The sequence below is a fragment of the Phyllobates terribilis genome, unplaced genomic scaffold (genome assembly GCF_046119375.1).
Source record: "Phyllobates terribilis strain yellow unplaced genomic scaffold, ASM4611937v1 Scaffold_3__8_contigs__length_932513732, whole genome shotgun sequence".
Classification (NCBI taxonomy): domain Eukaryota; kingdom Metazoa; phylum Chordata; class Amphibia; order Anura; family Dendrobatidae; genus Phyllobates; species Phyllobates terribilis.
Window position 1 is genome coordinate 578,721,603 of NW_027362763.1, and position 21,296 is coordinate 578,742,898.

Below are 21,296 nucleotides of genomic sequence, written 5' to 3' on the forward strand. Positions count from 1 at the left end.
GTTTTTGTATGTTTTATTGTTAGTCTGTAAAAATGGCGTAAAAGTCTGAATCCCAGGTCACATTCGTGAACAATGTTGTCAGAGATGCTTCCAGGGGTCTTCCCCATGCTGTTCTCATGTCATTTCAGCACCGTTTAAATCTATTTGACCAATTTTTAGACCCCCCTCCAAGGGAAGGAGGGGTGGGAAGGGGGGGCGCCAGAAAAATGCTTGAGTTTCCCATTGACTTCCATTGTACTCGTTACTCGGGTCGAGGACCCGAACATTACAATTTACTTGATCCAAGTAACGAGTACCCGAGCATTTTAGTCCTCGCTCTCATCACTAGCGGTAATACAAGAGCTGATTAGGACCATTTAGCACAAGAGTGCCCAACCTGCAGCTACTGATGCCATCCTTACCATATGGGCAGAAAAAATGCTTGCCTGACAAGTTAACTACATGTGAGCAGCTATACACGTAAGAGTAAGGAAAGCAGCAGAGGAGCAGGATCTGACAAATACTAATGGTGCCCTGTGGAGACATCTTTAGATCCCTCATATCAGGAGAATGGGGTCTCTAGAACAGTATTTTTTTTTTTTTCTGAAGTGCAGGAATAGGACTTACACAGGCAGGTAGCATTCACTATCTGCAGCTCACTCCACTGTAGTTTATGGGAGTTGTGAAACATTAGGCAGTAAGCACTAAACCCATAACCTATTGTAGAGAGCCTGGTGTATGCATGACTTCATCAGGGCACATTCAGACAGTTGTTTTTTTTATAAAAGAAGTTAGAAGCGGATTTCACTGCAAAGTCACCATTAGAAAATTGCTTCAGATACTCTGAATAAGCTTCCTATTGGTTTTATTTACAGCACTGTGTGAACTATAGGAGCTTTTCCCATTATAATCAGTCAGAAACTAATTATTATTTGATGCGGACTTAGGAGAATCTATTTCTAAACCCTTGTCAAAACCATCTGAACATACCGTGAGAGTGCTGATGCATGTCATTTCTGCCTGCTACAGAACATTAGACTTTACCCAATTAGTCCATTGTAAGAGAAGAGGGTATATTCCACCAGGTGGTGACAACACTTCTTCCTACCTAGTGTGCCACGGTGTTGACCAAAGAGCTGTATCCTTCATTGCAGCTAATGAGAAAAGAATATTGGTGTATAACAGGAAAAAGAAAAAAAGTGTCCAGTTTAGGCTCTGTCCACTTCTGTATTGTAGTATCCAACTCTGACCAACTTACAATGGAGCCTGTGTGATGAAGGTGGATTTCTTACCAAAACGTGCATGCTAGGATACAATAATTATGCTGTGCAAGTAAGTACATTATTATATACACCCTGAAATAATTCAACTCATGTAAATCAAATGCAGAACAAATACTAGATAAAACTGTTGTAGGATACATATTTAAAACAAAAGTCTTTATCATTTAAAAGAAAAATATATATGCTTATTTACCTTGTCCTTTCTTCAGATTTTTTTCGGCTTCTTCAAATAAACCAGGAAGATGAATTACAACTCCATTCCCTAAAAATGAAAAAAATAAATACATACAGTTATCATGGCACAGCACCACCCATCCACTCCAGCCAGTACCAATCACCGTCACAAGACGTTTCATTTCTCTGCCTTATCTGACTGATGTGAAGAAAAAAAAAAAAAAGTGTCCAGATAACCAACGCATTTTGCATTTTAGCAAGAATAGCTGCAGAAACTAGACTCAATTAGTAATGCAGTTTCTCCTAAGTAAGAGGATACCCCCCTTAAGTGGTTGAAATCAACGGTTTGGGCACACTGCAACGTTCGGAAGGGGAGGAGCATCATTTGACTTTTTAGAGCACAATTTTTGGTAGAATAGATTACAGATATCATGTCACATTAGAGAGCCTCCGAGATGCCAAAACAAAAACCCCCCACAAGGGACCCCATTTTGGCAAGTATACCTCTGGACAAATTCATGTAAAGTGTAATGAGCATTTTAAACCCACAGATGATACATGGAATTGTATAACAGTGAACAGTCATAATGAAAATTATTTTTTCTACTAAAATGCTGATTTAGTGGTTTTTAATTTTTAAAAAGCTAAAAATAGGGAGAAAACGTACCCTATAATTTGTTTCATAATTTCCTTTGCACATTGACAGAGCCCCTGAGGTGTCAGAACAGCAGATCCCCCCACCTAGCGGTGCAGTGAGCATGTTAACACCGCAGTTGTTTCACAGAATTTTATACCACTGAGCTGTGTGGCAAAATTACATTTTTACCACTAAAATGTTTTAGCACTACATTTTCACAAATGAAAATTGTGTAACTAATTATGGGGACATTTTTACCCAATTTCTCCTGAACCTGTTAATACTCCTTATGTAGCTGTACATTACTGTTTGGAGATACTGCGGGGCTTGAGAGAGGAGAACAATTTGGCTTTTCAAGAGCAGATTTTCCCAGAATAGTTTAGAGACTCCACTTGCAAAGTCCCCAAGTGCCCGAACAGCAGAAACATCGAGTGACTCCATTTAGGAAATTACACCTCTCTGGGAACTAATCTACAGGTGTAGTGACAATTGTTACTCCAGAGGTGTTACCCAGAAAGAAGCACACATTGCATGTTGAAGAGTGAAAATTGCAAATCTGCCACTGTAGTGCCCAGTACATTGTGCTCAATTCGTGCTTCTGGAGACATGGACCCATAAATTATGTGGGCTCTCATCACTACAGTAAAGTCAAACACGTGGATGCCTTGCAAACTGCAGTTTAGGCACACTATACGGCAGTATTTGGATTTGGCAGCACAAAATTTGCTTGACTTCTTTTTTTTTTTTTTTTTTTGGGGGGGGGGGGGGGGGGGCGCCATGTCGCTTTTCCAGTGACATGGACACCCTGTATTATTTCCGTTAGCAGGTAACAGACCTGAATCAGGACTTTATTTTTGTGGCTTGATTTGAAGCTTTGTTCGTACCAGTTTACAAAAGGTACATAACATTTTGGATTATTTTTAAGGCTCGGTTCACATTTATCCTGCGCTCTACATTGAGCACTTACATCGGGGTTTCCATCTGAGTCTCTGAAATACATGGACTTAGATGAAGCTCGCAAAGCATCAGTTTACTATAATGAGGCAGCAGAGTTACTCTGGACTCTGTATGGCCACTGTTTGGCGATGTCCATCTTTTCAGTGATGCACCAAACTGGTCAATCGAGCTTTTATGCGCTCCTAAAAAGACACAGCCGGATCACAGGCCAGACCAAAGTGACTATCTTTCTCAGAGCATGTTCCACCGGTTGTTTCTCCGAATCAAATTTTTCAGAGGTTTTTAGGTTTTGCTACACAAAAAAAAAAAAATAAGTTTTTGGATCACCATATTTTGAAAGCTATAATTTTCCATGTCTTTGCTGAGTGCTTGTTTTTGTGCGATGACCTGGAGTTTTTATTGGTACCACTTTGGAATGCATAGTTTTCGATCTCTGCCTACCAAAAATTTGGAATAGAAAACTAAACAAAAAACATCACATTCATGTTTTTTTAAGCAGTTTCTATCCAGGTTTGAAGAGACAGGTGGCCTATTTATTTGAAAAACTTCCAAAAGTGTTACCTTTTAACCCACAGCAGGATGTGTTATTCACATCCTGGTAAGGGGTCCTCACAAGTGGAGGGGTCTGAGAAGCTGGGCTCCTGTCACATGCAGCAGACAACGGCTACAATACAACCCCTGGCAAAAATTCTGGAATCACCGGGCTCGGAGGATTTCATTCAGTTGTTTAATGTTGTTGAAAAAAAGCAGATCACAGACATGGCACAAAACTAAAGTCATTTCAAATGGCAACTTTAGGGCTTTAAGAAACACTAAAAGAAATCAAGATTAAAAAATGTGGTACTCAGTAAGGGTAATTCTTTTCAGACCAAGCAGAGGGAAAAAAAATTATGGAATCACTCAATTCTGAGGAAAAAAATGGAATCACCCTGTAAATTTTCATTTCCAAAACTAACACCTGCATCAAATTAGATCTGCTCATTAGTCTGCATCTAAAAAGGAGTGATCACACCTTGGAGAGCTGTTGCACCAAGTGGACTGACATGAATCATTGCTGCAACATGAGAGATGTCAATTGAAGCAAAGGAGAGGATTATCAAACTCTTAAAAGAAGGTAAATCATCACGCAATGTTGCAAAAGTTGTTTGTTGTTCAGTCAACTGTTTAAAATCTGGACCAAATATAAACAACTTGGGAAGGTTGTTAAAGGCCAAGGAAGACATCAAAGCGTCAAGATTGGAAACTTAAAGCAATATGTCTCCAAAACAGGAAATGCACAACAAAACAAATGAGGAACGAACGGGAGGAAACTGGAGTCAATGTCTGTGACCGAGCTGTAAGAAACCGCCTAAAGGAAATGGGATTTACATACAGAAAAGCTAAACATAAGCCATCATTAACACCTAAACAGAAAAAAAACAAGGTCACAATGGGCTAAGTAAAAGCAATTGTGGACTGTGGATGAAAGTCATATTCAGTGATGAATCGCAAATCTGCATTGGGCAAGGTGATGATGCTGGAACTTTTGTTTGGTGCTGTTCCAATGAGATTTTTTAAAGATGACCGCATGAAGAGAACATGCAAATTTCCACAGTCATTGATGGTATGGGGCTGCATGTCAGGTAAAGGCACTGGGGAGATGGCTGTCATTACATCTTCAATAAATGCCCAAGTTTACATTGATATTTTGGACAGTTTTCTTATCCCATCAATTGAAAGGATGTTTGGGGATGATGACATCATTTTTCAAGATGATGATGCATCCCGCCATAGAGCAAAAACTGTGAAAACATTCCTTGAAAGAAGACACATAAGGTCAATGTCATGGCCTGCAAATAGTCCAGATCTTAATCCAATTGAAAATCTCTGGTGGAAGTTGAAGAAAATGGTCCATGACAAGGCTCCAACCTGCAAAGCTGATCTGGCAACAGCAATCAGAGAAAGTTGGAGCCAAATTGATGAAGAGTACTGTTTGTCACTCATTAAGTCCATGCCTCAGACTGCAAGCTGTTATTAAAGCCAGAGGTGGTGCTACAAAATACTAGTGATGTATTGGAGTGTTCTTTTGTGTTTGTTTTTCATGATTCCATAATTTTTTCCTCAGAATTGAGTGGATTCCATAATTTTTTCCCTCTGCTTGGTCTGAAAAAAAAATACCCTTACTGAGTACCACATTTTCAATCTTGATTTCTTTTAGTGGTTCTTAAAGCCCTAAAGTTGCCATTTGAAATGACTTTAGTTTTGTGCCATGTCTGTGATCTGCTTTTTTTCAACAACATTAAACAACTGAATGAAATCCTCCGAGCCCGGTGATTCCATAATTTTTTGCCAGGGGTTGTATATACCTCCCTTCTGTCTCTAACAGTATGGATCTTGGAAGAAGGAGGGAGGAAAAAACGAAAGTGCTAAAATTGAAAATTGCTATGTCATAAAGGGGTTAAAATGTTACTTCAGCCTCAATTTTTTCATTTTCACAAGGAATATATGAAAAAAATGGACAGCACGATTTTTTAAAGAATTTTTAATTATTCGTGTTAAAAGTTGATCAGCAATTTCATCTTTCCAACAAAATTTACAAAACAATTTTTTTTTTTTTTTTAAAGGGACTCTGAGGGGCCTATATGACAGAAAATACCCAAAAGTGACACCATTCTAAAAACAGCACCGCTCAAAGTCCTCAAAACCACATTCAATACGTTTATTATTAACTCTCCAGGTGCGTCACAAGAATTAATAAAATGTGAAAGAAAAATAACTTTTTTTTTTTTTTCTTTCATAAAAGTTTTACTTTGGCCACAAATTGTTTTACCTTCACAATGGTAACAGGAGGGAATGGACCCCAAAATTTGTTGTGCGATTTCTCCGGAATATGCCAATACCCCATATGTGGGGGAAATCTACTGTTTGGGCGCACGGCAGGGTTCGGAAGGGAAGGAGCGCCATTTGACTTTTTGAACGCAAAATTGACTGGAATCAAGAGTGGACACCATGTCGCGTTTGGAGAGCCCCGGACATGCCTTTACAGTGGAAACCCACCACAAGTGACCCTATTTTGGAAACTAGATCCCTTAAAGAATTTGTCTAGATGTTTGGTGAGCACCGTGAACCCACAGGTGCTGTTGAGCTGTAAAAAAAAAATAAAAATTTCTCCACAAAAAATGTTTTTAGCCCCAAATTTTTTATTTTCACATGAGTAAAAGGAGAAAATGGACCCAATTTTTTTTTGTGCAATTTCTCCCGAGTACACCGATACCCCATATGTGGGGGAAAACTACTGTTTGGGCGCACGTTAGGGCTCGGAAGGGAAGCAATGAGGTTTTGGAGTGCAGACTTCAATGGAATGGTTTACGTGCACCATGTCGGAAAGCCCCTGATGTGCCTAAACAGTGGAAATCTCTCACAACTGACCCTATTTTGGAAACTAGACTACCCCCAAAGGAATTTATCTAACTGTGTGGTGAGCACTTTGAACCCCAGGTGCTTAACAGAAAATTATAAAGTAGATACAGGGAGGGCATCATGTTAGAGACAGCAGAAAGACAATCACTGGTATTTTCTAGTAATGCAGGGATGACATCAGCAGACTATATAATTGGGTGTCATCTGCATAGAGATGCTACTGAAATCCGAAACTACTGATGGTTTGTCCAATAGGGGCAGTGTATAAGGAGAAAAGGAGAGGCCCTAGGTCGGAACCCCACTAGTGAGAAGAGAAGAGGAAAATGAGCCAAGCAAAAACCACCATACAGTGAAGGAGCAGTCAGAGGTAGGAGAACCGTGTTCTTGAGGACGATAGCACGGAGCATAGTGAGGAGGAGCTGGTGATCCACAGCGTTGAATGCTTCAGAGAGATCCAGGAGAATCGGCAAGGAGTTGCGACCATTAGATTTAGCTGTTAGTTGATCAAGGGCAGTTTCAGTAGGCTGTAAAGATCGGAAACCAGATTGTAAAGGGTCAAGAAGAGAGTAATCAGAGAGAGGGGATTAGACGTGAGTGCATCAAACGTTGCAGGAGATTTTCCACAAAAAATCTTTTTCACCCTAATTTTTTAAATTATTTTCACAAGGGTAAAAGGAAAAAATGGCCCCCAAAAAAACTTCTCAAAACCACAGTCAATACTTTAAACTCTTCAGGTGCTTCACAAGAATTAATGGAATGTGGAAGAAAATAAAAAAACGAATATTTTACTTTTTTTTAACAAAAGCGTTACTTTGTGAAGGGCTGAGTTGTAGGTTTTAAGCATAAACTTATAATGGATGAAAACTTTCAGATGGGATATTCTATTGTAACGCTTGCCTCCCCCTTTGCGCCGAGCTTGTAGGTTATTGTACATCTTGTGCAGGGGAGATAAGGATTAATGGATTGGAGGTGAGGGGGCCCTTCACTGTTGGGAGGTAGAAAAATCAGTAGCAGATCAGCCCCTTTCCCGCCCTCAGGCTTTGCCTGTCAGCAGGTAGGATAGGAACAGCCAGAGGGCTGGATGTGGCTAACGGGCTGCATATTACCCAGGCCTAAGGCCTCCTTCACCCTTCCGTGTTTCCAGTACATGTGGTATCAGGTTTTGTTTGGTTTTTTCACGGATGCCAAACATACCCATTAATACTTATGCAGCTATGCATACAGTACAGACCAAAAGTTTTGACACCTTCTCATTTAAAGATTTTTCTGTATTTTCATGACTATGAAAATTGTACATTTCACACTGAAGGCATCAAAACTATGAACTAACACATGTGGAATTATATACTTAACAAAAAAGTGTGAAACAACTGAAAATATGTCTTATATTGTAGGTTCTTCAAAGTAGCCACCTTTTGCTTTGATGACTGCTTTGCACACTCTTGGCATTCTCTTGATGAGCTTCAAGTGGTAGTCACCGGAAATGGTTTTCACTTCACAGGTGTGCCCTGTCAGGTTTAATAAGTGGGATTTCTTGCCTTATAAATGGGGTTGGGACCATCAGTTGTGTTGTGCAGAAGTCTGGTGGATACACAGCTGATAGTCCTACTGAATAGACTGTTAGAATTTGTATTATGGCAAGAAAAAAAGCAGCTAAGTAAAGAAAAACGAGTGGCCATCATTACTTTAAGAAATGAAGGTCAGTCAGTCCGAAAAATTGGGAAAACTTTGAATGTGTCCCCAAGTGCAGTTGCAAAAACCATCAAGCGCTACAAAGAAACTGGCTCACATGAGGACCGCCCCAGGAAAGGAAGACCAAGAGTCACCTCTGCTTCTGAGGATAAGTTTATCCGAGTCACCAGCCTCAGAAATCGCAGGTTAACAGCAGCTCAGATTAGAGACCAGGTCAATGCCACACAGAGTTCTAGCAGCAGACACATCTCTTCAACAACTGTTAAGAGGAGACTTTGTGCAGCAGGCCTTCATGGTAAAATAGCTGCTAGGAAACCACTGCTAAGGACAGGCAACAAGCAGAAGAGACTTGTTTGGGCTAAAGAACACAAGGAATGGACATTAGACCAGTGGAAATCTATGCTTTGGTCTGATGAGTCCAAATTTGAGATCTCTGGTTGCAACCACCGTGTCTTTGTGCGACGCAGAAAAGGTGAATCGATGGACTCTATAAGCCTGGTTCCCACCGCGAAGCATAGAGGAGAGGTGTGATGGTGTGGGGGTGCTTTGCTGGTGACACTGTTGGAGATTTATTCAAAATTGAAGGCATACTGAACCAGCATGGCTACCACAGCATCTTACAGCGGCATGCTATTCCATCCAGTTTGCGTTTAGTTGGACCATCATTTATTTTTCAACAGGACAATGACCCCAAACACACCTCCAGGCTGTGTAAGGGCTTTTTGACCAAGTAAGAGAGTGACGGGGTGCTATGCCAGATGACCTGGCCTCCACAGTCACCAGACCTGAACCCAATCGAGATGGTTTGGGGTGAGCTGGACCGCAGAGTGAAGGCAAAAGGGCCAACAAGTGCTAAGCATCTCTGGGAACTCCTTCAAGATTGTTGGAAGACCATTTCCGGTGACTACCTCTTGAAGCTCGTCAAGAGAATGCCAAGAGTGTGCAAAGCAGTCATCAAAGCAAAAGGTGGCTACTTTGAAGAACCTAGAATATAAGACATATTTTCAGTTGTTTCACACTTTTTTGTTAAGTATATAATTCCACATGTGTTAATTCATAGTTTTGATGCCTTCAGTGTGAATGTACAATTTTCAAAGTCATGAAAATACAGAAAAATCTTTAAATGAGAAGGTGTGTCCAAACTTTTGGTCTGTACTGTATGTCCATGTTTTTACATGGACCGTGAGTCCATGCAAAATACACAGTCAGGTCCATATTTTTCAAGCAGCACAGATGACAAGGGCAAATACAAGTCTATAGATTATAAGGGGTACGTGTGATAGCCGTGAAAATAACAGATGCCACGTGTACTGGATACATGGCCATGTGAAGGAGACCTTATAGATCCCTGCATACCCACTGAAATTTTGCTATAAGACGATGCTTCAAGAAAACACCAGTGGCGTGTTTCCTGAAGAGTCTTCTCTGGTGGCATCCTTTTTTGTTATCTATATATTAAAAGGAAGCTGCCAGAAGAATAGACTCTTCACTTCTTTTAGCCGCGTCACCGCTCTTAAAGCCTGAAACTATTATAAGAAGTTGAAGGAGATTGATTGTATGCTCAGAAAGTAATTTTGCCATTACTGTGCAGATGCCTTTTTTTTTTTTTTTTTTTTTATACCATCTATGGAGCTTTTTTTCAGGTGGTTACCAACCAGAATTAGCCTGAAAAAGGAATAAAAAAAAAGAAACCACACACACACACCTTCATGATCACTGGGGAGGTTGGGTGTTTAATCGTTGGGTCACCCACTGATCCCAAGAAACTGTGGTCGATCATGTGAACCTGAAGATTATGAGCCACAGATTCCTGATTTTGTGGCCTGATCAGGAATCCAATTTGATACTTTTCAAAGTCTTTTTCTCTGAGGATTTTGTAAATCTTAAAGGCGGTCCAGACAAATGTTAGTACCACCAATAATTTTGTTCCCAAAACCCCCCTTCGTCATATGCAAATTGGACCCCTGTCACCTGGTCCTTCACATGGGGAAAGTGAATAAGCCAGAACTTCGGCAATATTGGAGTGTGGATATTTTAGAACACCAGTTTTCCGCATGGATATGCCCCAGACACGCTTTGAGGCCATTCAAGTTTTTGCATTACAACGATAATGCAGTGTTCACCCCGAGAAGACCCTAACTTTAAAAGACTTTTCAAAGTTAGGCCGGTCATTGATCAATTAAGTAACAAATTTGCTGAGGAGTACATGCCCCAAAGGGACATCTGCGTAGATGAGTCTCTAACAAACTTCAAGGGGAGGCCTAGATTCCAGCAATACCTGCCAAGTAAGAGGGCCAGGTACGGAAGAAAAAAAGTAAAAATGTACAAGCTGTGCGAGAGCACCTCAGGGTACACGCACAGACTTAGGGTTTATGAAAGGGAAGGACACGGATTCAACCCCCTGAATGCTCCCCTGTCCTGGGAGTGAGTGGGAAAATTGTGTGGATTTGGTGCACCCACTGCTGGATAAAGGTTATCACTTCTACATAGATAACTTCTACAGCATTTTGATAATTTTACAAATAAACGTAAAAAAGGTCGACCTAAATGTACGACTAACAAAGCACAATGGGTCAGGAAAAAATAATCAGAGAATAACTGGAATACATTGAAGCATTCTAGAGTTATTACTGCATAAAGTGACACTGGTCAGAATTGTAAAGCTTGGCCTGGTCTAGAAGGTGAAAACAGACTCCGGGATGAAGGTGTTAAAAGGGGCAGCTGGCGATAAGCTGAGCATTGCATTTGTAAAGAATGGAACATGGGTTTCTTGGGTTCATAGGAACATGGGTTTCTTCAGAGCCCTGTTTCTTGAGACTGGAAATTGCCACAGCAGTCTGACTTCTAGTGTTGGGAAAGTTATCCCCTATCCAATGGTTCGTGGATACATTCTTAAATAGGTAAAACTTGTTAAACAGAAAACAGTGCTTCTCAAACCTTGAGGCTGACCAAGCTGTTAGTGAGGCACAACTGGCCAAGTAGTCTTCACAGAAGTGGTTATATGCTGCACAGACCTATTATGGCTACAGAAATGTTTAGTTTAGCAATATAACTTAGTGTACTTATTTTAATGTTATATTAGACTCGAGAGGCACATCTGAAAGATATGGTTAACTTAGTAATGGCCTCCACTACAGATGGTGAGGTTCAAACATCATCTTGACCAATCAAATGAAGCCCCAGTGCAAAAAGTTTGGAAAACACTGAGGTAAAAAGTCTCTCCGAAAAAAAGATTGTTTTTAAAAGACTCCCAGACTTACCTATGAAGGCAGTAACTTTTGGGTTAATGATCCCACTTGGTAGAAGATGAAAGTCATACTCCACAGAATCCACCACAACTGTGTGGCCTGCATTGTTTCCTCCCTATATGGAAAGAGAACTCAAATATTTAATATATGATTTTAGGAGTTAAGGAATGGTCTATCTCATATGCATGTTTTATAGAAAACTAACATTTAATATATACTAGTAAAAACACTTATTGGATTTTTTTTTTTTTTTTAAAGCAAATGAGCGACCAAATCGCTAGTTAACCAGGAAAAAATAGGAGACCATTTTATCTCATCCAATCAAGAAACAATCCCTAATAACCTGGCAAAACACAGACCAGGGGTTGTAGATATATATCTACCAAAGATCTAAAGGGAGTCTTGTCACCGCATTTGACATTTGCCTTGTTGTTGATAAATCATCTTTTATCACTTTATATAAATGACCTCTCCCAGGCTCTGGGGAGCACGCTGGCTGAAAGATAATGCTGCCTCCAGAGCTGGTTTACATGAAGGTGCAGTTACCAGTGTGGAACAAGTAACTAACAGAACAGGAGAAATGAAATTTATCTTCTTACACACACATGTTCTGCTTCTTTCTGAGCTCTGCTGTATATTGCAACCCTGTTTGCCTGTGAGCTGGAAACAGAGGAACCTGCAGATGTGTCAGGTGTAATCACACACAGCTCTGCAGTGAGATCAGGAGAGCAGAGAGCGGCCATCACACTGGTAACACTAGAAACTATTACACATCACACTGGTAACACTAGAAACTATTACACATCACACTGGTAACACTAGAAACTATTACACATCACACTGGTAACACTAGAAACTATTACACATCACACTGGTAACACTAGAAACTATTACACATCACACTGGTAACACTAGAAACTATTACACATCACACTGGTAACACTAGAAACTATTACACATCACACTGGTAACACTAGAAACTATTAGGCTATGTGCCCACGTTGCATTTATGAAGCAGAAAATTTCTGCTGCATAAATGCAAGTCCTCTCCCGGAAAAACGCATGCGGAATTCCGCACGCGTTTTTCGCGCGTTTATCACGCGTTTTCCACATGCGGAATTGCCTTGCGTTTTTTATGCATTGAACAAAGGCAATTCTGCTTGCGGAAACGCAAAATTAAATGACATGCTGCGGATTTTTGAACGCAGCATAAACGCTGCGGAAAAATCCGCAGCATGTGCATAGAACTTGCGGAATCCCATTGGGGACCATGGGGTGCGTGTTACCAAGCGTTTTTCAAGCGTTTACGCTGCGGAAATTCCGCATCAAAAACGCTTGAAAAATGCTACGTGGGCACACAGCCTTACACATCACACTGGTAACACTAGAAACTATTACACATCACACTGGTAACACTAGAAACTATTACACATCACACTGGTAACACTAGAAACTATTACACATCACACTGGTAACACTAGAAACTATTACACATCACACTGGTAACTCCCCTCCATGTAAACAAGCTCTGGAGGCAGAGTTACCTTCCAGCCAGCGTGCTCCCCAGAGCCTGGAAGAAGTCATTTATATAAAGTGATAAAAGATAATTTTTCAACAACAAGGCAAATGTCAAAAGAAGTTTCACTTTATCCTGAAATTGAAAAAGTTGAAACAATTAAGTTCCTGATAGACACCACAGTTTAAGTGTATGTTCTGATTAACCATGTCATATAAACCTGAGTTCACGACCACCACCTTAGACCCTTTATCTGCTGGTCTCACAAGGTCAGGATTATCACCAAATACCTTAATGGCTCTTGCTTTTTCATTGTTTATGCAACAAAGTTTATTTATTTTTCATTTATCATTGGCTTGTTAGCATCATATGATTAAACTGAATACGATGTGTGATTATTTATATATTTTATATACACTGTGTGCAGAATTATTAGGCAAATGAGTATTTTGCTCACATGATACTTTTTATACATGTTGTCCTACTCCAAGCTGCATAGGCTTGAGAGCCAACTACCAATTAAGTAAATCTGGTGATGTGCATCTCTGTAATGAGGAGGGGTGTTGACTAATGACATCAGCACCCTATATAAGGTGTGCCTAATTATTAGGCAACTTCCTTTCCTTTGGCAAAATGGGTCAGAAGAGAGATTTGACGGGCTCTGAAAAGTCCAAAATTGTGAGAGGTCTTGCAGAGGGATGCAGCAGTCTTGAAATTTCCAAACTTTTGAAGCGTGATCACCAAACAATCAAGCGTTTCATGGCAAATAGCCAACAGGGTCGCAAGAAGCATGTTGGTCAAAAAAGGCGCAAAATAACTGCCCATGAATTGAGGAAAATCAAGCGTGAAGCTGCCAAGATGCCATTCACCACCAGTTTTGCCATATTTCAGAGCTGCAACGTTACTGGAGTATTAAAAAGCACAAGGTGTGCGATACTCAGGGACATGGCCAAGGTAAGGAAGGCTGAAAAACGACCACCTTTGAACAAGAAACATAAGATAAAACGTCAAGAATGGGCCAAGAAATATCTTAAGTCTGATTTTTCAAAGGTTTTATAGACTGATGAAATGAGAGTGACTCTTGATGGGCCAGAGACTGGATCAGTAAAGGGCAGAGAGCTCCACTCCGACTCAGACGCCAGCAAGGTGGAGGTGGGGTACTGGTATGAGCTGGTATCATCAAAGATGAACTTGTGGGACCTTTTCGGGTTGAGGATGGAGTGAAGCTCAACTCCCAGACCTACTGCCAGTTTCTGGAAGACAACTTCTTCAAGTAGTGGTACAGGTCAGGAAGAAGCAATTATTTTGCAGAATCGCTACGTTTTCGTCGCCATTGACTTGCATTGAATGGCTTGGATTATGCATCACTGCATCTGTACATGCGGAATCCATGCGTTTCAATGTGCGGATGGTACCCAGGTCTGGAGGAGAGGAGACTCTCCTCCGGACCAGGGTACCATAGAACCTGTAAAAAAAAATATATATATAATAAAATAGAAAATAAATATATTTACCTTCTTATGGCCCTCGGTGTGCTGGTCTTCGCTTTCCGGTAGATCGCGGTGGACTTAAGGACCTGTGCTGACGTCATTTAGTCGTGTGACGGGTCACGCGACTGCTGACGTCGGCAGGTCCTTCAGTGTACCGCGAGCTGCCGGCAAGCCAGGACAGATCGAATAAAGACTTTGAGGGCCATCAGAAGGCAAGTATATATTTATTTTTTGATTTTTTAACATTCTTTACGGTCACACTATATAAATCCATGCCGTTTGCATGGATTTATATAGCGTGACCAAGTTGTCGAGCACTTTCCAAGTGATGCTAAAATCGCTTGGAAAGCGCTTGACAACCCGCATGTGGAAATGCATGTGAAGAACGCTTCACATCCGCTTGTCCCTGGCAGGAAAAACATGTACAATCCGCATGCGTTTTTTTCTGCCAGGGAGATGCATTTCTGCATCGTGGGCACATAGCCTAACTCCTGACACTGTTGTTTTTGGGCCTTCGTGAGTGTTTCTGCTATTGGGACTCCTACAACGTCACCTTCTGACTCGCCCATCAAGCATGGAGATTCCACAGCCTCTGTCTTGCCACGGCTTGATGAGGTTGACGTGGTATATCTGGTACGGCTTACGTCGTCCCGGTTGATGAACCTTGTAGTTCACCTCACCAACTTTTTCCACCACCTCATACAGCCCTTACCACTTGGTCAAGAATTTGCTTTCCACGGTAAGAATCAGAACGAGGACTCTGTCCACGGACCTGGTCAATGACCTGAAGAAAGCAGGGACCAGTCTCAAACATGATAATTAGTAACATACTACGCAGTCAATGCTTAAAATCCTGCAGGGCACGTAAGATCCCCCCGCTCACGCCAGCACATGTCCAGGTCCGTTTGAAGTTTGCCAATGACCATCTGGGATGATCCAGAATAGGCATGGAAGAAGGTCATGTGGTCAGATGAGACCAAGATAGAACTTTTTGGTATCAACTCCCCTCACCGAGTTTGGAGGAAAAAGGAGTACAACATTAAGAGCACCGTCCCAATCGTGAAGCATGGTGGGGGAAACATCATACTTTGGGGGTGCTTTTCTGCAAAGGGGACAGGACTACTGCACTGTATTGAAAGGAAGAGGGACGGGGTCATGTATCGCAATATTTTGGCCAACAACCTCCTTCCCTCAGTAAGAGCATTGAAGATGGGTCGTGGCTGGGTCTTCCAGCATGACAATGACCCGAAACACACAGCCAGGGCAACTAAGGAGTGACTCTATAAGAAGCATTTCAAGGTTCTGGAGTGGCCTAGCCATTCTCTAGACCTGAACCCAATAGAAAATCTTTGGAGGGAGCTAAAACTCAATGTTGCCCAGCGACAGCCCCAAAACCTGAAAGATTTGGAGAAGATCTGTATGGAGGAGTGGGCCAAAAATCCCAGCTTCAGTGTGTGTGCAAACCTGGTCAAGAATTACAGGAAACGTCTGACCTCTAATTGCAAACAAAAGGTTTCTGTACCAAATATTAAGTCCTGTTTTACTATTGTATCAAATACTTATTTCATGCAATAAAAGGCAAATTAATTATGTAAAAATCATACCATGTGATTTTCAGGATTATTTATTTATTTTTATTTTTTTTAAGTTTTCTGTCTCTCACAGCTGAAGTGTACCTAAGATAAAAATTACAGCCCTCTCCATTCTTTGTAGGTGGGAAAATTTGCAAAATCGGCAGTGTATCAAATACTAATTTTCCAGTGTCAGTGTATTTTTTTTTTTTTTTTTTTTAACTTCTGCGAAACAAGCTTCAGTATTTATTGGTGAATCTGTAAGTAGAATCAACCCCATTTATATGACAATGTAGGTCATAGGAAGCTGAATAAAATGACACCTTGATATCTGTGATCAGATGTTTTATTCCAGAGAAAGCCAAATTTTTCTTATATGGAAATGAGCTAAGAACTATGGGCCCGACACTGATCTGCATGAGAATCTGCCTCCAGAGCTTATTGTAAATGAAAGGGGGCGTTACTAGTGAGGCATGTAGTGACTGACAGTTTGATCTCCTGATCTACATGTCTCACTAGTAACACCTCCTTTCATTTACAATAAGCTCTGTAGTCGGATTCTCATGCAGATCAATGTCCACCGAATAGTCCCGAACAGCTCATTTACATATAAGGGTATGTGCACATGATCAGGAGACGCTGCGTGTCTATGCAGCGTCAAACCCGCAGTGGCCAGATGTTACAGCATAGTGGATGGGATTTCTAGAAATCCCATATACACTATGCGTCTGTGGCTCACCCGCGGAAAATGACATGCGGCACATCTTTCAAACCCGCAGCATGTCAATTTCTCTTGTGGGTCTGCTAGTGGACTTTCCCTATAGATTAACATCTATGAGGAAAGTCCATATGTGAAAAAAAAAAAAAAAGTTAACAATAGCCACCGCTCATTTACAAATGACGGCAGAAGCCGCGCGGCTATTCTGTAGCGTCAGGGCTGCAGGCGGCTCCGGATCGTGGGAACATACCCCAAGAAATGCCATATTCTTTGTTCATTTCGTGCAAAATCTGTACAGCAGTTGTATGGACATTAGATGCTGACTGTTTCTTCAAGCGTACCTGTCAGCAGGATTGTACTCAGTAAACCACATACACTGTCAGGTGGGCGACATTACACTGATTAATATGATACCTTGGTAGGTGAAATCCGTCCTGTGGTTCTTGTGTAATTTTACTTTTAGTTTGGAAATAATCATATGCTCATGCTCTGGGGCGGCCTGTGGGGAGGGCTTTATCTGGTGCTCTGCTTATATATATATTCACTTTCTGCGTTTTTGACAGGTCACTGATCCTTCAGGGACCTGCCTCTTATTTTAAATACTGCATGTGTAATTCTGTGATTCAAATCAAGAACTTTACATGCTGCAAAATGGCCCCGCCACCCGTGCATGCGCAGTAGCACATCTCATTTGCCGACAGATGCTACTGCGCAAGCACCACTAGCGGCGCCATTTTGCTGGAAGAAAAAAAAATTAGCCAGCAGCAATATGGCGCCGCCAGCACAGCAGCATCTATGGTCGCTACTGTACATTCTGCTGAACTTTGCCTCAGGATTTGTCAGAATCCCCAATAAACAGGCCTCGGACAGGGCCATTCAACCATATGAGGCCTAAAGAGTCGCTATGGACACTGATTTAATTCATATTATGGAAGCAAGACGAGAACGTACTGGAACAAAAGTTTAGCTCCGCAGGTTCAGTTATGACCCAAATTCAGCTGTGCAGGTGTGGTACTGCAGTAATGGGCAGTCGCATTGTGGGCATGCAAGACTGGCACAAGGCGGCGAGGTTCTGCGGGTGCAACCTGAAAACAATCAGCAGCTCAAGCTGGAAAAATGTGACTGCCAATGCGGTGATATTAAAGGGGTTGTCCACTATCTGGTCAGCCCCTCTTACATGAAGATAAAAACAATAATCCCCTCTTGCACTATTCCAACAATGCACAGGGTCATGAGGGCTGCTACCCACTCACAGCTTCCAATAGTCCGAGGAAACAACAGGCCGCAGCCCAGTAGTGGCCGCAGAGCTCATGTGGCATTATGTCACTCACACCCTGGCATCGCTGGAACAGTACAGGAGAGTATATTATCATACAATGGGCTACTGCATATAACAAGGGGCTGACCAGGTGGTGGCAAAGACTTTCACTGCTATCCTCCATTACTTAAGACTGTCATACTGAACCCTCGCGGCCCCTGCTGGACCCGGGGCACGGCAGGACGGACCCTCGCGGCCCCTGCTGGACCCGGGGCGCGGCAGGACGGACCCTCGCGGCCCCTGCTGGACCCGGGGCGCGGCAGGACGGACCCTCGCGGCCCCTGCTGGACCCGGGGCGCGGCAGGACGGACCCTCGCGGCCCCTGCTGGACCCGGGGCGCGGCAGGACGGACCCTCGCGGCCCCTGCTGGACCCGGGGCGCGGCAGGACGGACCCTCGCGGCCCCTGCTGGACCCGGGGCGCGGCAGGACGGACCCTCGCAGCCCCTGCTGGACCCGGGGCGCGGCAGGACGGACCCTCGCGGCCCCTGCTGGACCCGGGGCGCGGCAGGATGGACCCTCGCGGCCCCAGCTGGACCCGGGGCGCGGCAGGACGGACCCTCGCGGCCCCTGCTGGACCCGGGGCACGGCAGGACGGACCCTCGCGGCCCCTGCTGGACCCGGCAGGACGGACCCTCGCGGCCCCAGCTGGACCCGGGGCACGGCAGGACGGACCCTCGCAGCCCCAGCTGGACCCGGGCACGGCACACACTTAATTTCACTTTTTGGGAATGACCTCAGGTCGGAAATAATCCTCACACAAAACCAAGCCCGGAAATTAACAGGAGACCTGCGGCCATGACAGCATGAATCAGTCATTCGTCCTTGTGCAGCACAAAGTAGGAAGTCAGAGCTGGGGCAGGACACGGCTGCAGAGCCGTCCCGCGGCCTCATGCGTTAGTAGGCCGGAGCAGAGGCGCATTCACACGCCGCAGGCTCCGCGGTTGCGCCTCTCCCGTGCCTGTGGCGCGCAGCAGGGCCTCCACGTGCACAGCCTGTCAGCCGCACGCCGCTCCCTCAGGTCACAGTCAGGCGGGAGACTGCAGAGCGGCGCCATCACACCATTCCCCGCCCGGGCCCACAACTCACCTGACAGCGGCACACGATGTCTGCGTCCTGGGCCAGCAAATCCACCACTTTGCCCTTCCCCTCATCGCCCCACTGGGCTCCCAGCACCACCGTCACTTTGTTCTGCAGTGGCGGAGCGGGCACAGCCGTGCTTTCTCCGTTAGACATGACGGCTGCTTGCGTCGCTCCGCTGCCCGAAGACATGACACCTTTAAATCATAAGAGGAGAAATCTCAAACGACAAAAACTGCAAAGTGAAGCGGATTTGTCCTGCGGCTTTTCGTAACTTACCCACCAGCGAGGAAGCGAGAGGAGACGAAAGTAACCCCTTGTGTCCCGCCTCCCTGTTAAGGCGGGATTTGGCTTTAGACAGCGCCATCTGCCGGTCCTCAGAGTAAGCGACAGCAGGAGATGCAGCTAGCAGTCAGCGCCGCAGGGTACACCTGACATTGAGGGCTGCAGCAGGTCGCCTCACAGGTCGCCAGCCGTCCCGAAACTCCAGGACAGTCCGTAAAATTAGGCCACTTTTTTGTCCCTGTTCATAAAAATATGTAAGGTGCCTGTGATGATTTTTTTTTTAGAGGCTGAAGAAACCTTTAGGGTATGTGCAGACCATCCGTACTGTCAGCGCTTTGACCGCAGTAAGCTTTATGCTGCGTCCATGGCGCTGCACGCAGGTGAATCTTAATGTGTTCAGTGAGCCGTGTGGATTCACCACATCCTATACATTGCACTGATCAGATCTCTCAGACTGGCGGCTCCACAAGACAAATTGACATGCTGCGGTCTGGAAAGCCGCCCCTCATGTCCGTGTGTGATCCACAGGGTCCGCAGACGCATAGTCCACTATGCTGTAACATCTGGACCCTGCGGGTTGCATGCAGTGCGAGTGGGCTGCGTCCAATCCGCAGCGATTACGGATCGTGTGCACATACCCTTACAGGTTATTTTGATTGAAATTCTCATCATTTTACATTTACATTGAAAGCAGCTGATGTCTTTGTATCCGAATTATGGGCTGTACCAGAGGCATTCAGGGGTACACTAGGGGTTCAGCTGGGGGGGTCGAAACACCAGAGTGGGCACCTAACCAGGTAACTCTGATTACAGCTATGGTGGTGCACTCTAAGGCCACGGCCCCACTATCAGTATTTGGTCAGTATTCGGTCAGTATTTTTTCTCAGGAGTGGGAGCCAAAACCAGATGAGGAACAATCAGAGAAAAGGTATAATAGAAACAAGTCACCGATTCTGTATTTATCACCCACTCCTGGTTTTGGCTCCCACTCCTGAGAAAAAATACTGACCGAATACTGACCAAATACTGATAGTGGGGCTGTGGCCTAATAGTGGATGTAGGAGAACCTCAGCAGATGACGGCGCTGTTACTAAAAGAAACTCTGTACAAAGACCTACACTGATATTGCCGCCATACGGTGACCATATAGTGGTAGATACCAGTCTGTAGAACACGTAAGAGATCACGGTACAGTTATATATAATGACTTACAGCTGACGTTCTTTCTGATGGAGTCTTTCACTTTTCCATGTGGCCCAGACTGACATGGAAACTTCCAACTTCTTTCTCTTCCTGTATTCAAAGACAACAGTGGTAATATTTTGGAAAGTGGTGGCAAGTGTCTTCAGGACACAATTTTTAAATTTAAGGATTTATTGAGAAAAAGGACAAGAGTATGGAGGACTTGAGCCTTTTTGGAGAAATATTTACAGAGGGGTCCTATAATCGGGGCTGCAATTTCAAGTATTTCCATCCTTTAGGCTATGTGGGCACGTTCAGGAGTTGAATGCTGAAATTTCTGCAGCGTTTCTGCATCTCTTGGCAGGAAAAGCGCTGCAGAAAAAATGCTAGTTTTGACTCGTTTTATGATGCATTTTTTAATGCGTTTTTGTAAATCAATGAATGCTTTTTGGAGCTAAATAAAGTTATTTAAAAAAAGAAACGTGGGACATTGCTTTAACCCTTGGATTACCATCAGACCTGGGGTGAGTATATTGGTTAATTTAAATTACTAAAGAATGTATCTGTTGTATTTCAAATAACGTGTTTACTCTGTGTTTGTGTTTATTTAACTCTTTACTTTAATTAGGTGTAGTAATGAAAGGGTCTGATTGACACCTTGTCATCACCACACAAAAAGGGCTAGGTGTCAGCTAATCCCATAAACCCAATCTTCATTAGCATTTCCATTCATGTAATTTCTGGAGCAGCTGAGAGCTGCTATCTTTAG

General features: G+C 43.3%; 1 protein-coding gene across 2 annotated transcripts in view; it reads right to left on the minus strand.

Annotated features, from left to right (window-relative positions):
* The window catches only part of LOC141257200 (adenylosuccinate synthetase isozyme 2), a 107,420-nt gene extending 87,928 nt beyond the window's left edge, over positions 1-19,492 (minus strand). Inside the window, exons 1-4 of one of the 2 annotated variants that reach the window (XM_073671446.1) lie at positions 19,340-19,492; positions 19,070-19,257; positions 11,382-11,484; positions 1,456-1,524 (exon numbers count right to left, since the gene is read on the minus strand). In XM_073671446.1, coding sequence (XP_073527547.1) covers positions 1,456-1,524; positions 11,382-11,484; positions 19,070-19,257; positions 19,340-19,427 — 448 coding nt within the window. In that variant the 5' untranslated portion in view covers positions 19,428-19,492. The remainder of the gene's footprint in view (positions 1-1,455; positions 1,525-11,381; positions 11,485-19,069; positions 19,258-19,339) is intronic. The other variant, XM_073671448.1, reaches the window with a different exon arrangement.
* Positions 19,493-21,296: the final 1,804 nt, after the last annotated feature.